The sequence below is a fragment of the Apis florea genome, unplaced genomic scaffold (assembly GCF_048593485.1).
Source record: "Apis florea isolate Af1SG1 unplaced genomic scaffold, ASM4859348v1 contig_3745_pilon, whole genome shotgun sequence".
NCBI classification, from domain to species: domain Eukaryota; kingdom Metazoa; phylum Arthropoda; class Insecta; order Hymenoptera; family Apidae; genus Apis; species Apis florea.
Window position 1 is genome coordinate 178336 of NW_028256831.1, and position 16337 is coordinate 194672.

Sequence of the window (16337 nt, forward strand, 5' to 3'; positions counted from 1 at the left end):
CGTCACCGTGCGATCAACCATCTCCGATTTTGCGAGCTGGGGAAGGGAAATTAGAACGAAGCAAGAAATATCGAAACGTTACATTTCCCAATCAACCATTTTTAAATCCAACCATCGTCGAATTTCCATCCGAAATAAGGAATTAGAAAAGAAGAAATTAACTCTCGTCGCGTTAGAAGACCCTAACACCGCGATCCATCTCGCAATCAGATCTCCTCCCCCTCTTCCCTCCAAATCTTTTCACAAACTCGAATCGAGTCGTGACACGACTCGACTTCTTCCCAACGACGAAGGTTAATCGCTCAATCCAATCGCCCTAAACTAAGCGAGATCTCCTCTTACCTTGACTTGCGATTCCGACATGCCGAGGGCGTAGGCCAATTTAGCGCGTTCCGGCCCCGCTAGGTATTTCGTCTGCTCGAACGTTTTCTCGAGGGCGAAGATTTGCTGCCCGCTGAACGTCGGCCTCGTGTGCTTCTTCTTGCCGCCCTCGTGCTCGCCGGCTCCGCCGGATCCTGTCATCGTCTGCTGACAGCCCAGCTGTTGCGACACTGTAACATCGATATCGTTTCCAGGGAATTCTCCTCGTCGCTCTAATAACACGGATCCCTTTCCAGGACCCGTTATTTCTATTCATCCGATGGTATGGATAGAGGGAGGGGGGGGAGAGGGAAAGGGGAGAAAAAAAGAAAAGAGAAGAGAGAAAGAGGAAGAGAAGATGTCGGCCACTCGGCGCATCCGGCGCGCCGGAGCAGTGGTGGATCGAGGATCTTTGTGGATTGTTTGGGAGGAAAACTGAACGGTGATTCTTCTGGGATTGGGTGGATATGAAGTTAAGGGTAGGGGGTTAGGAAAATGGGGGTTAAATATTTCAAGATCGGTGAATATTTTGGATAAGATAGACATTATACTCTGTTTGAGATTTTGTGGGAGATTTTTAAGATGTTGTGGTGTTCGACGATTCGAAATTTTGGGGGGAAAAAAAATGTTACGACTTGGTTTGGTTACGATTTTGAGAAATTTGTACAAAAATAGGGATTGAAGATTTTAAAAAAGGTGGAATTTTGCGAAATTCTAATCTAAGTCAAATATGATTAATTACTGATCAGTCAACAGTTCAAATTTTTCATATTATAAACGATCACTGTTGAACATGTTGGTTATTAAAACGTGATGGTCAAATACCGACATTATCGCAAAACTTATCAAACCAATTGGAGTTGCGGTCACTTTTATCAAGCAATTAATCTTCATCAATTTTGCGTCATTCTTCTTGCCATCGGCAAACGCGTTTCGTGCCGACGATTTACATAGCCTATCTATCGATAATTGCGTCATAAATTTACATCTCGTTACACGCCAAAAATGTTCTGTACGACACATCTATTGAAAACCATCCAATTATTCTACATACCATGATTCGAAATAGTCTATCTTTTGTGGTAGATTCATATTCGATCGGTCACTTCATTCGCATCATCAACCTCTAAAAACTTTAATTTTAAAAACATAAAATTCATAAAAGCACAATCATATGCACGGATACTTTAATGACAAATTGAGTTGAAAATTTGACTCTTGAGAAAAGATAATTTTTCCAATTTATATTGTGTATTAAAAATGAATTTAAATTGCACGTAGAAAAGAAAAATATATGTCAATTCATCAATATCAATATGAATTTCACTTATCACTATATTCACATCAAAAACCGGATATAAAAACCGGATTAATCAAAAAATCATGAAAACACAATTCAATTAAACTCTCACCCTCCCAAAGATATCATCCTTTATTTAAATATTTTTACTACTTTTCTTTCCATTTTTATTCCCTCTCCGACTTATCCAATATTCTCGTCACGACACGCGCACGATCATCCCCATCCCGAAGAGGAAAAGAAACAGGGAGATTACAGTTTAATTTGACGGAATCACGCGTTCAAGGGTTAAACACTTGTGCGATAGACCGCAATCATGGCGTCTCGGCGGGTGGCGGCACGTGGCTGCCACGTGGCCTCCTCGTTCCGCAAATAAGCGGACATTGTTATCGTTATCCTTGCCTCCACGACTGATCCCCTTTCGTCCTGCAGGGATACAAGATCCTGCGTAAGAGATAGCATCGTTGAATGGCACGGCGCGTGACAGGGGGCGAGATTATCGCGGTGAAAACACGTTCACAGACGATCTGCCGCGAGAAAAGCCGTGATTAACGCGTGCCTCTTGGGTCTTCTGGTTGGTGTTGGGAACTAACGGTCTGGAAAATTGCATATCTCCTAATCGATATCGATACGATCTTGAGATCGATTTGCCCGAAAGAATATTTCGCTGATTCGAAGATTAATTGCTTGGATTTAGACGGAGACTTTTATTTACACTTTCGAAGAGTAAACTTACTTTTGATATTCATGGGAGTAAGCGAAATATGTCCTTATTAACTTCGAACTTCGAAATAGATTTTTCTTTTCAATGCGATCTACGTATATTTGTTCAGAATAAAGTTTTACCGGATCAAGATTGCAACTAATATCACTCTCTCGTTGAAAACGATTAGTCAGTTAATTAATGCAGCGATATTTCTCAACTCGAATTCCAACTTAACCACGCTCCCATCTATCCTTCACTTTCGTCCTTCCCTCAAAAATGCAACAACGATACCAAATCGATAAATTCATCGACAGCAGTGATACAATGCCTTTCCAACGAAACTCGGGCCGAACGATCATCCAGATTTCCCAGAGAACACCACCATCCTCCGATACACACACCAGCCTCGACGTAAAAGGTAAAATCAATCTTGCTCGAGAGAGGGTTGACAGGACGATGGGAAAGGCTGACACGCATAAATTTGCGCAAAAAGCTTGGACTTATCGAATTATACCGGAAAGTTGTTGGAGGCCGAGTTTAGCAGCAGTTTCTAAGTAGACGAATAGGGGATATCGCGTGAAACGTGTAGCTCGATCGTGGTAGAGGGTGGAGCAGTGCGGTAAGCAGCTCATTAGAACCCTCCCCGCCGACTGGCCATTATTGCCTCGTTCCGTATTCCGTTACAAATTGCTTTATTAAATTAAAGTCCCACAACCCATACCGTTGTGACGACCCCTCCTCTTTCCCCTTTTCAACCCCCCCTCCCTCCCTCCCTCCCCCCATCATCCTCTTCGTATCATCCCCCTTCGGCCCATGTGCCGCCGCGAGTAAACGCGTCTGACCGCGTGCTGCCTTTGCCTCCTCCTACCAAGCCCTTCTTAATTACCATACCACCAATTTTAGTCGACATTCCCTTTCTCAATATCTCTGTCTTCTTGAATCGTTTCGTATCCCCGTATTATATATTCGTTTTCTTGTTTTTTCCCCTCGCGTTTAATTCAATTCTACGATAGAATTTTTAGAATTCGTTGTAAATTATTTTACATTTGATTGATTGTTGATGTTTTCTTCTTTTTCTTTTTTTTTTTTTATTATGAAGTATGAAGAAGAAGAAATTTTCTTTAAATTCATTCTATCGTTTCTTTCAGTATCTCGATTATTTTCTTAATAACGATGAATAAGAATGTGTGTGAACAATAATTTCGTTTAAAAATTATACCTATTTCTTTTCGTACTTTCTTGAATCGAGTTAGGAAAGACGTATGTAACCCCGTTACTTTCGAAATCAATCCCTGATTGTATCTTCACCTTCTGAACAAATAAAAGTACAATTTCCCTAAATCTCGTCGTAAAACGACGAATAAATAAACGGAGCTCCATTTATCGAACGAGAAATTAAATTCACGCGAATTAATTTCACATCCAAATCGAAATCATCTTCCCACCTTCAGAATCGTCTCACCCAACCTCCCTTTCCCCCTCGAATTCCCCAAAACACCCACGTAACACCTCTCACCCCATCAACGCCGACCAATTCCAAAGGTCCAGGTATTTAATAAAAAGATAAAACCGTTCCCGTGGATCGCATAAACCATGTCCCGCGGCGATCGTTCAAGGACCACCACCACCACCACCACCACCACCCTGTGCAACCGATCGACCTAACCAGCCAGGAATATAAAGCGCTGGAGCAGTATCGACACGATCCACCATATTCCCGCTCGTAACTCAACTTAGAGAAGAGAAACAAAGGGGGAGGGGGAGGGAGGGTGGAGGAATGATAGAAAAGGCGGGATAGACCGCGGATAACGGGCGCGCAGTTAAAATATTGCCGAGAGTTATTCACGTGAGCGAGGAAAGGGAGGGCTCGCAGGGGATACGAGGGTTGATATTGAATATGATATTCCGGATATGCCGAGGCGGATATATCCCTCTTATATTCGTTCCAGAGTGACATCCGTGGCCGACACGACACGTTCCAACAACACACGGCGGCTCCTTCCCGTCCACGCCCATCCACGCGTTCCTGCGTACTTACATCCTATCTCGTCACCCTTCTTGCTACACCCCCTTTCTCCCCTTTCGCTCCTCCTTTCGATGGGTTAAGTGGCCTGCACACCACTCCCTCTTTTGCACACGAGAATCTCTGACTATCGATGTAGCAGAGGTTGGGAGCTTGGGGAAGGGGAAAAATAGAGGTGAAAATTGAGGTTTTTTTCTTTTTTTTGATGTTGAAAATTTGATTTTCGTATCGATGATTTGATCCTTTTCTTGCGATCGATTTATAGCAATTATCGTAGATGTTGATTATTCACAATGTCTTATCTTTTGGTTCTTTCGTTCTCGTGATATAAAATCCGGAATAAACTCTATTTCTTGCATTTGTCGTGAAAAAGTTTCCAAAATTTTGATATCCACTTAAAATTTCTCACGTATCTTTTCACACGTTAAAATGTTAAAATGCTTGCGGCTTACCTTCGAAATATTCCAACGTTGGTAAAAATTACTATCCATCATCAGTCTCGAGAGAGGATTAGAACTCTGCTGCCAGCAGAGTTGCGGTTCTCAATTGTGAGAACAGATAATACGATATCAGAGATCGACTCGTAACAATTCTCGAGCGGTAATCGTGTGATCGTGTGTGTAGGGTGCTTTAACTTTGGCTTGGCTCTTCTTCTGCTCGTGGAACGTGTTTCATCCCTCCAAAACAGAAGCGGGTTTTCGGTTTGGGTGGTGGTGTGCGTGGCCGACACATGTGCCACCGGCGGCGCTTGATGTATGCCCTCGAAAGGGGATGGCTCTCTCTTTCCGCCAACCTCACGTGTTCTTTCACTCTGTATTCCTGATTTTCCTTTTTTTCTCTCTCTCTTTCCCTCTCTTTGCGGCGCCCTTAATCGCTTTTACAAATCGCTGTGGAGGTTTGTGGAGAGTTTCTGCCCTCGAGGTTTCGCGAGTACGGCAACTTTATGGGGTGGTGGTTGGTCTGTTGGCGTAGAATTTGTGAGACTTTTGGAAATGCTTTTATAGGCAGCTTGTTAGAGAATGTTTTCGATATAATTCGGTCGGTTGCATCCTCTTAGAGGGATATGATTTATAAAAGAGATTCGAATTGAAAATTAATAATTAAGAAGTATTTTTATTCAATAAATCGATCGGTTTGTTTTTGAATTAGGTGTAAAGGTTGCAAAATCCTTCTTGTTTTAAACCCTTGTTTGATTTGTTTGACTCAGACGAGAGAGACGCGTCGATTAAATGAAATGTAATATAAAAAAAATGTGACGCGATAAATTACAGCAGCAATACGAACCGAGATCGTTTGATGGTTTTTTAATTCTATCCAAATACCGCGTTCGGGAGAGAAAAATTATTATAAATTCCAAGCTCTCGTCATCTTTGATTTTTTTCTTTCTTTCTTCATAAAGAAAAAAAAGAAGAAACTTATTTTCTTAGATCCACGTACGGGTATTTAACGTTACCCTGACGACACGTGTTTCCTCGCTCCGGTCAACCGATTTCCTCGCCGCAAAAGCAAACACGAGCAGCTGTCAAATCTGTAGTAATATCGGGCGAAACGAAATATCCCGCGGGCAGAGAAATGCCATCTCTGCCCGCCTACCGATCGATGTTTTGAATCCAATCTTTTTTCACTTCTCGTTTTTTTCTTTTTCCTCTCCTCTCCTTTCTTGTCTCTTCTTGCGTCACAGTTTCAGTGACGATCTTCTATATTCGGAGACAAATATTATTTCTATTAGTCCGATTTACAATCGTGGAAAATCGTATAATGTGATCGATTCTCTTTCGAAAAAGATTTGTTCATTTATGGAATAGAAATTAATAGATATAGAAAATATTTGGAAAATGCTAAAAGAAAGGATTGGTTTATTTGCATTATTTATTAATGAAAAATAAAAATAAGTAAGTAAAAATATTTATATTCACGAGTTAAGTAAGAAAGAGAACGTTCCAATTATTTAATTTAAAGAAATTTGCAAAGTATATTATATTGATTAAAAAAAAAAAGAATCTACTTTTTTCGCTCAAAATATAATGTACTTAATAACATAAAAAATAGGACGCTCTTTTCAATGAAACGATCCACGAGAACGGAGAATTTTAAAAAAGAATACCGTTTCTCACGAAGGACTGGACATATTTCACTTACTAGCAAAGATTAAACTCTTCCACTTCTTCTTTTCGTTTATCTTATTTGCAAAATGTCACGAACAATCTCTGTTTTAATAGATCGGATACAGTAAAAGTATATCCGTGGTGGTAAGCGAACATACATCTCGTAGGGAAAGAAAACTCACGTGTGTGTAGCCTTGCTCTCCATCCCAGGGGATCACTCACTAATCCCTGAAGACCTGGCCAATAGACAGCAGGATGCCGTGGCTCCGTTCTTTGTTGAAATTGCCCGATACCTGCATTCAAAGCAAACGTGTCATGAAACTGTCCTCTTCTCTTCCCCCTCCCCCCTTTTGCTCCTCGTGCATTTAACAGTTTATTTCTTCTTACCTTTGTTACCTTTGTTTATAAATCTTACGAAGATTCGCTTTAAGATTCGTAAAATATTAAATTCTTTTCCACGTTCTTTATGGAATTTTAATATCGAGGGGAGAGAAATTTTAGTTTATAGGCCGAGAAGAAGTTGAAATTGAAGGAACGAATGTAAAGAAATTAATGAGAAATTACAATTCTGAAAGGAAAGAATTATATATATATATATATATTTTTTATAAAATAAAACGATCGATCATCCAGATATAGATAGATTTTCAGAAATATGTTTCGAAATATTCGACGTTTTTATCAATGATTATTTGTTGGGAAACGTAACAAGAATTTAGAATATTGCCATGATTTATGTAGCCGAATGGCGTGACAATATGACAGCAAGAAATTCCAACAGGAAAGTGATGTTATTTGTATCCCCTTCGCAGTTCCCTATATCTTTCAAAGAGATCGTGCCAGCGCCGGAGAACCGCAACCCGACGCGTGTGGCCACGAACAATCCAATCACAAGAGAGAGGTTTCCAACTCTCGCAAAAACTGCTCAACACGATCGAACCCTATCATCGATATTACCAAATTTCTTTACATCGTTTTTCATTGTAAAAATATTTATTGTAAAATTCATGATTCGAATATTCTTGTATATTTATATATCACCGTGCGAATCATTATTTTTCACACTCGGATCAGAGAATTCTGTGTTTTTTAAAATAATTTTTTAACGTTTATTTAAGTTTTTACTCCGCTCACTCGTCGATTAGTATTCATTTTTTTTTTCTTTCTTTCTTTAAACGAGAAATTGGTTCATTTCACGTATACGATTAATTATCAAATTCGAAATAAATTTTCGATCGTATCAAGCATATTGTCGCTTCATTTTAACAAAATCCGACAAACATCAACAAATTTCTCTTTAAACTTTGAAGTTCAATTGAGAGAATCGCGTGATTGATCGCGCTTTCGAATCTTCTTATTTCCATCCCTCTCGATCAAACATCGGATTTATGGAATTCACTGATGATATTGTTGCGTTGTCTAATCGTTAATCCTAGTTCGAAGAAAAATCGTATAATTCTATTCTTTCCTCCTCCTTTTTTCACTTCAAAACCTCTTCAAACTCTCTCTCTCTCTCTCTCTCTTGCGCCGCATCCACCAATAAAACGTTATTTCCGTTTTTAGTGTTCTACCTAAGCGATGTTGCTCCTCGGCCAAGAAACGAGCGTTGGAAACGCAACGCGCGAGATACGATCGTTACCACTTTTGTCCGTTACGCTCGGATCAAATAAAATTTATTGGATCGTAAAAATGGGGGCGCATGCTCATCAACAAAAAAATATTCCATGATCGGTGTCGTAACACCGATGGTTGGATCACGCTTCTGAAAAACGGTGAATTCATTTTTAATCGAACGGAGATTTTTACGGCGGCTGGATGTTTTTTGAAAAAATTCTATGGAATTAATGGACGATTGACTGAGTTGTGGAACGGTGTCAATTTATTGGTTGTATTTATGGTAACTTACAAAGTTTCGGAAGAGCACGAAACGTTATTCGAATATTACTTTTGATTCGAAATATAAAAGTTTTAATCTCACTCGAAACTGTGAGTGTACGTTAATCCTTAGATCCTCGAATCTTCCTGAAAATATATTCAAACTTTCAAATTTTCAACCGTGTTTCTATCCGTGACAAATTTTCCATTTGAAATTGTTTGAATTTTACAAATATTCAAAGATTCGAGCGTTTCCATTCGCTCGCAGCTTTCCACTGTTTCAATTTTCAAACACCTAACGTTTTCCATTACCATTCAAACCGATGAATATTCAAACTTTCAAATTCTCAACCATTTCGTGAACACAAAAATTTTCAAACGATCCGGTAAAAGTAATATTCAACAACTAGGGAGAAAGAAATATCTTTGTCTCAATTTAAAAAAAATCTATCTGTTTTCACCCCGATTACAAATCGATAGGAATACAAATTTTTCGAACGATCAATAGACATCTGAAAGTAGACAGGTATTTTAATCGCATTTAAATCTAATCTAATCATTAACCCACACCTACTCAATATCATTTTCAATATTCCACAATTCGAGCATCATTGGAAAACGCGAATACAATTTAAACGCATAATTCATCCCCACATTCGATATTCGTTCCATAATCGTTGTCATTATCGTTCGAAACAATTGAAATTTCAATATCATAATCAAACGTTCCACGATATTCCAAGATATTCAAACGTTCAAATACATCCACCATATTGGACAACCATATATATGTATATACGAACCGTCGAAGCTTCAGAAATCAATGATAGAATGCCAGAAGCGGGCGCGAGTGGAAAATAGGCAGCGAAATTCCCCTCCCCCCGAATTTTTGCCAATTACGATCGAAAACAGGGAAAACGATACTCGAGCAAAATTAAACACGCGTCGCTCCGCGTGAAACGGCGGTGAATTATCGTGAAAGCAGATGCAGCGGCCACGCCGGAAGCCGAGAGGTGGCTGCTGAATGAACGCACGGGACGCGTATCGAACCTGCGCATTCCGTATTGCGCGACATGCATTGCTCGCCTATTTTACTCGGGGGGCGGGATATATACATACATGTTTATACAGCGTGCTCGATGAAAAGCGTACTAGCGACATTTTCTATCCTCCATCGGTGGGGAAAATTATTCGAATCGTCCGTTAACCCTTGATATATATATATATACTTATACATATAAATTGGAATTTTGTTTGATTATGAGAAATTGAGATACGATACCGTATTTTTGGTAATTATCGACAGAGCGAGGGAATTAATTAGTAATGAATACATGTAACGTGTGTAGGAATTTATGATTGATTGGATCTGTACTCGCGTAATAAAATTTAATTCAACACCGACGTAATCTCATTTTTGAATTCTCGAGTATTAGAAGTATATATAGTTAAATTTTGAGATGAAATAGTTTTAATTGTGATTGAAATTATAATTTCGAAAGAAAAAAAAAATATATATTTTTTCCAATAATGGCAACGTAATTGGCTCTATCCTTTTGCTCTGGGTCGCGTTACGTAAAGACAATGATACGGTTTATCAGTATATAGAAGCTATTTCGAGTCAAAATCTCAGTAGCCAACTTGGCTACCGTCGTCAGGTGGTTAACCTAAAATACGCTAACTTTGGTTCGTATGAGTATACGCGTTTATCCGATTCGGTTAGGCAAGTTTGAGACTTAAAGTCGACCTCGAAACCGGGAGATCATCAAATAAAATAATTCTTAATATAACGATTTGATATTAATAAGCAAACCGGAATGTAAATATTTATATTTTTATTTTAAGAAAAAAGTATCAACTAACGTTATTCGATATAATTTAATTATTCGGAAATAAAATATATATTATAAGTAAAAAAATAATACTGTAAACAAGTGGAGAATAATATTTTAGAGTACGAATATACTTTTATTGAAATTACCAATAATATAAATATATTTATTTCTTCCTCTCCAATTTATTCCTCTCGACTCATCGTCGACTCGAGCTTAGTGCACAGTGGATGGAATTTAATAGATGGAAACAAATAGAAAATGGAATTTTAACCGCGAGTCCAAGTGATTATACTCCACCCTGTTGCTCTTATTTCGCCATTTTAACGATGTTGTATCGCAGAACAACGTGAGAATCGAGGGTGTTTCACGCCACTGAAGGGTTCATCGAGCCCGCCACGTCCATTATTAATGATATTGCGACACTCGCGCACCACACACAGATACACACATAAAGTATAATGCCATAAATTTAAAAGCACGGCCATCAAGAGCAGTATAGAAATACTAAACACATTTTATGAACGAGGAGGGCACGTGACCGGGGTTCATGGGTTCATGAATTAGGCTCGTGATGCCAGGAATAAGGTCGGATTTTAAGAGCCATCGAGTTTCTGCATTCAAAATTATTGGAGAATCTCATCATTGGATAATTTATGGGAATAAAGTAGATGTCAGGGACGCGAAGACAAACATTTCGATTTTAATCTCTTACTTGATTGGATTTTTCCTATGAGAAAAACACACTTTTTAATACAATGATTTTAAATGAATAATCGTTATTCTTTAAAAATTTGCCAAGAAATGCAAGAAATAATAAAACAAAAGACGAATTTTCTACGATGACCGAATTTTCATATTCGACAAATATTTTACTGTTTCACGTTTATATTTGAATAGATTCGCGATTAGATATTATTCTTTCTCGATAAATAAATGAACATCATTGAATATCACAAAAAAAAAAAACAAAAGAAGAAGAATTAAAAAAAAGGAAGGATCCCCAACGATAAATCATTAATTTTAATTTTATTTTCCATCTATTTGACATTTCGTTATCGTAATTAATTTTCAAAAAAAAAACTTTGAATCAAGGGAAGACAAGAGAGAAGAAACGAGAGATCTTAAACGATGTTCGCGCGTGCGAAACGTGGCCTTTTTTAAACTATAGCTGGTTCCATTATGGCGAATTATGAGAACGATTCCTGGAGATATTTGAACGTCCGCCACAGGCAGAAGTAGCACAGCAGCGGATATAAATCGCGAAAGATTCTTTTGGGACCCCACGGTTGCTTTTACGGGTGCCACGCCATGGATTTCTTCTTTTATTGAAAGGAAAACAATTTTATAGTGTCTACAGTGTTGCTCAACCGCGTTATCCAGTATTATAGTTGTTGTACAAAAAACTCGACATTTATGACACAACTTCGAAAACTTAAATATAAATTACATTGTTATTACCACGGAAAATTTCCCATATTTTATTTTAATTTAATTTCCTTATTTTCGTGTAACACAATTCATTTTCACAAATCCTTTTAAAGAATTTAGATATTTTACAATACAATGGCGGTGAAAAATTAAAATTCCTCGATGTAAAAAGGACACGTGATTTTAATATGAAAATTTTCAAAACGTTAAAATACACGAATTTTTCATAAAATTCTTGAAAATTTTAATTCCATAGTAAACAAATTATTATTCCCGAATTGACATTTTACCGATAAAAAAAGAAAAATGTAAAACGAAAATTTCAATAAATTTACGATGGCGTTCGTCAGCCATCGTGAATAATGGTATATCCGATCATTTGGAAAATTATTCGAAATTCACTTTCATTTCGTCTACGTAATAACGCGACACGGGCGCAGCCGTAAATAATTGGCGCTTTAATCATTTTAAATGCACGGATAATCCGGGATCAAGTTCAAGATAGAGCCCCTGGACAGATACAGATTATTGCCCGTGCACAGGGTAGAGAGCGGTATTTGCGCAAGACACGTTTAATTTCAACTAAAACAATTTAAAACGAACATCCTTAATAAGAAAAGATGAGAATAACAACCGAATGTTTCGTTTTAAATTCATATTCGAACGAATTGCATGGAAAGAAAAACTGATTCGCTAGAGTGAGATCGAAAATTCATAAAAGCATAATTAGTTGAAAATTCGGGATTCGAATCAAAATTAGTTTAAAAAGAAAATTTAGCAGGTATATTTAAATGCTTTTTGATAAACGAGAAATTTGATAGAACTAAAAAAAAAACTATTCTTATTGGTTTATTACATTTTAATATAATCATAATATCGATCAAGATTAAAAGAGATACGAACGAGCGAAAAAACGAATATGAAATTTCAAACAAAATTGAGAATTCGAAAAAGAATTTCTCGCTTCTTTCTCATTTCTTTATGTTAAACGAACCTATACATTTTTATTTGAACTTAAAAATCAATCAAAGAAAATCTACTATAGATATATCAATCCCTATAAAATTCAATAATATAATATAACTAACAATATAAATAAATAAGAGATATCCTGTTAAGTTAAATAATATGTCAAAGAATATAAAGTAATTTCTTTTAAATAATATTAATCCTCGTTTCCAAAAAAAAAGAAAAAAAAAAAACAGAAACGTCACGTGTCTCAGTTATATAAGTATCAATATATCAATTCAATTTTCAATATCTTGAAAATTTTATTTTGTCCATGTATTACCGAATTGTTGTATTCGATTCATCTACAATTATTATTGTTATTTTGTACAAATTGCAATTTAAAGTAAAAAATTCGTAAGAAAAAGAAATTTTGAGAAGTGACGTCTAAATTAAATAAGATTATTATTGGTGATAATAATAATAATTGCAAGGATCGATCAAAATTTAAGTCGAATGAAATATCGTATTAAATCTCTAATATTACACGCGGACGGGGATCATTTTTATTCTTCGATTGTCGACACGATCGATCATACCCATCGGTCAAATTATAAATCTGTAACTGCTGACGTTTTTCATTTTATTGAAATTAATTCCTACGAAATTAATATCCGCGAAAGCAATGTATAAATTGGAATAAAAATCGTGTAAAATGAATTCTCTGTGTTCTTTCGATCAAATTTTTCTACAAATTATTGTCGCCAATGAAAACTATTTAATTACCGGTTGAATTTTTAACGTGAAATAAAATTATATCTGTAGTTCACCATGCTTTCATTTAACTATAATTCACTTTAACTTGTAAATAAATCCACGTATTTGTCTATTTACTTATTTTTGAATAATTGTAATTTCAAACAAAAAAAAATTTACAATAAAAGAGAAAATATTAAGAATGTTTACCATTGAAAAATTGATTTTCTATTATCTATGCTGATTAAAAAATTGATATTTGTTTCGTTTAATTCTAATAATAAAAAACAACGAGAAAAAGTGTACGAGAACGAACACTATAAATTAATCTAATTCATTCCAAAATTACTATTTATAATTTTGCAAAACTATACGTAATCCTTTTTTCCCCTTCTTTACAGCCCTACAATCTTTATTCATAATTTAATTCATAATAAAATGTGACAGTTGATTCACAGAATTAATCAACCAAATTCCTCTTTATTTATCTGTGTTTGAAAGCTAAACGCTTAATCCAATTTTAAAATAAATATAAATATATCGTATCTTTTCACTCCTTTATCTTCCAATTATGATTCTTTAATCGCATTCTTGTATAATTTTCATAAGAAACGACAAAAATATTTCTACAATCTTACATATTTTCACATTGAAGTATCTTCCACGGATCTAATTTTCACTTAATAATTTTTATCAATCAATCCTACAATTTCAAACACTTTTAAAATCCTATACGAAACAATCAATGAAAATGTTTTTTTATTCTCTTTTTACTGTATACATTCTCCGAATACTAATTATCAAAATGTCCTCCACATTCGCAATCCTTTATATAACCCTTTATATAATCCTTATCAATCACTTTTAAACCTTCCAAATTCCAAACTTTTAAATCTCAACAAATAACAACGCTATTTCTACAATTCTCTCCTTCTCTACTATACACCTGCACACCCTTTAAACCCTAATCCTTTCTACGTTCCACCCTCTAATCAATCAGCCTTACATCTTACAAACGAGAAAACTATTTTTACAATGCTGTTTTTCCGTTTTATATACGCGCAACCCATTCCAATTTTTCTTCCACATCTTAATGAAATCCAACCAATAAAACTATTCTCACAGTTCTATCTTCCCATTTTGTTCCCATCTACATTTACCATTCCTTATTTCTATCATATATTTTATCTTCATTTTCATTCAATAGAATCTCTGTATGTAGATATTTTTCTCATTCACTGAATCTCTCGCATTAATTAATATCCTCTAATTTAAAAATACAAATAACTAGTTTCATTTTTCTAATTTATACTCAATCTCAAATCTAATAATCACTTCACATTAATCAATTCCCTAACTTAAAGATACAAATAATAAAATACAATAAATTACTCCATTTTATACCCTCATTCACCTTTTAAACTTCCAATCTTCCCTCTATCTCTTTCCCTCTCAATCCCAATCCCCTCCAACCATCCAAACCTACACCCAAACCAATTCTTCAAATTCCTTAAACTTCTCTATATAAATAATAAACCTCCATAAAAATCCGAATAATTATTCCATCCTTCCACGCATCATTCGTTCCCTCTCTAAACACCCATTCTTCTCTCCTCGCCTCTCGCCTCCCACCCCCTCAATCCCTCCATCCCCCAATCTGAAAACCAATCGATCCTTCAATCTCCTTCTAAGAAAGAAGAAAAAAAAAAAAGGAAAAAGGGAGGGAAATAAAAGATACGAACCCGTCGAAGCAGTGAATCCCGCGTGCATCCCGTATCGAGGCGCCGTCATGTGCTGAGGATGCGGCGTCGGTTGAAGCGCGGCGTGCGTCGCGGACACGGGTGCCTGAGGATGGGTGGCCGCCGGCCGCGACAATATCGTGTCGATGCCGTGCGGATTGCTTCCGACGGAGGTGATGGAGGTTGCCGGGCTGTGCTTCCCGCTCCCCGTTGGCGACGCTTGCCCCTGCGTGATCGTGGACAAGGGCACGCTGATCCTCGGCAACTGTATGCCCCCCCCTGTTTGTTGCCCCTGCTGATGATGATGATGATGGGCCTGTTGCTGCTGTTGCTGCTGCTGCTGGTGTTGATGCTGTTGGTGCTGTTGATGCTGCTGATGGTGGCTCCTCTCCGCCATCGAGTGCAACGCCGCCAGGGGCTGGCTGGCCAGCATGCTGCCCCCGGCAGCGCTCAGGTTCAAAAATTGGAGGACGTGAGGGGCGGCCGCCGCGTGGAAATCGTGGAGCCAAGGCGGCCTGGGAGGCGGTGGAGAGTGGCTCGAGGCCGGTGGTGGCGAGCACGAGCCCAGAGAGGAGCCTGCCGACGAACTTCTGTCGCCTTCCAAATGGCTGTTCCGCCTGTGAGCGTCGCTCAACGACGACATGTTCTCGCCCGGCTGCGCCTCTGGGCTGGATCGCAAGTCCGTGCACGGCTCGCCACCGGTGTCGTTGCAGCTTTTGTTGTTGTTGTTGTTGTTGTTGTTGTTGTTGTTGTTGTTGGTCAGAGAACACACCATCTCGCACCACGCATAGTTCGGCAATGAGCGGAAAATTTCGACCGGGATTGAAACCGGGTTGGGGGGGATGTGTTTCCGGTCCGGTTTTTCAGAAGGATGGATGTGATACTTTGTTCACTTTGGTTCACGCGGTCACTGATACACACTGGACATGCTCACTCACAACGTTGGATGTTGATCATATATTTGATACACACTGGCGATCACTTTCTCGGCTTCTTGTCGTACATCCTTGCTTCGGCTGTGTCTTTTGGTAATTAAACAGATTTTGAGATTGGAAGGTTGTTGTAATTGTATTACGAGGTATTTATGTCAAAGTTTTTATGATTCTTTTCACGTTCTTTTCACGAAATTTTGTTCAGTGGGAAGACAGTTCCAAAGTTTAATTCTCACTCGCTGGAATCGATCGATCCATCCTATCTTATCGATCTCCAAGTGTCGTAACTTGCCCTCGTAACGTAACTTTCTCGAATTCTTCTTTCTTCCT

The 16337-nt window shown here is 37.6% G+C and overlaps 1 protein-coding gene across 1 annotated transcript in view; it reads right to left on the minus strand.

Moving 5' to 3' along the window:
- Window positions 1-15850, minus strand: part of HGTX (HGTX homeodomain transcription factor) — a 32831-nt gene extending 16981 nt beyond the window's left edge. The window contains exons 1-3 of the mRNA XM_031919681.2: window positions 15079-15850; window positions 6677-6787; window positions 343-551 (exon numbers count right to left, since the gene is read on the minus strand). Coding sequence (XP_031775541.2) covers window positions 343-551; window positions 6677-6787; window positions 15079-15850 — 1092 coding nt within the window. The remainder of the gene's footprint in view (window positions 1-342; window positions 552-6676; window positions 6788-15078) is intronic.
- Between the last annotated feature and the right edge of the window lie 487 nt (window positions 15851-16337).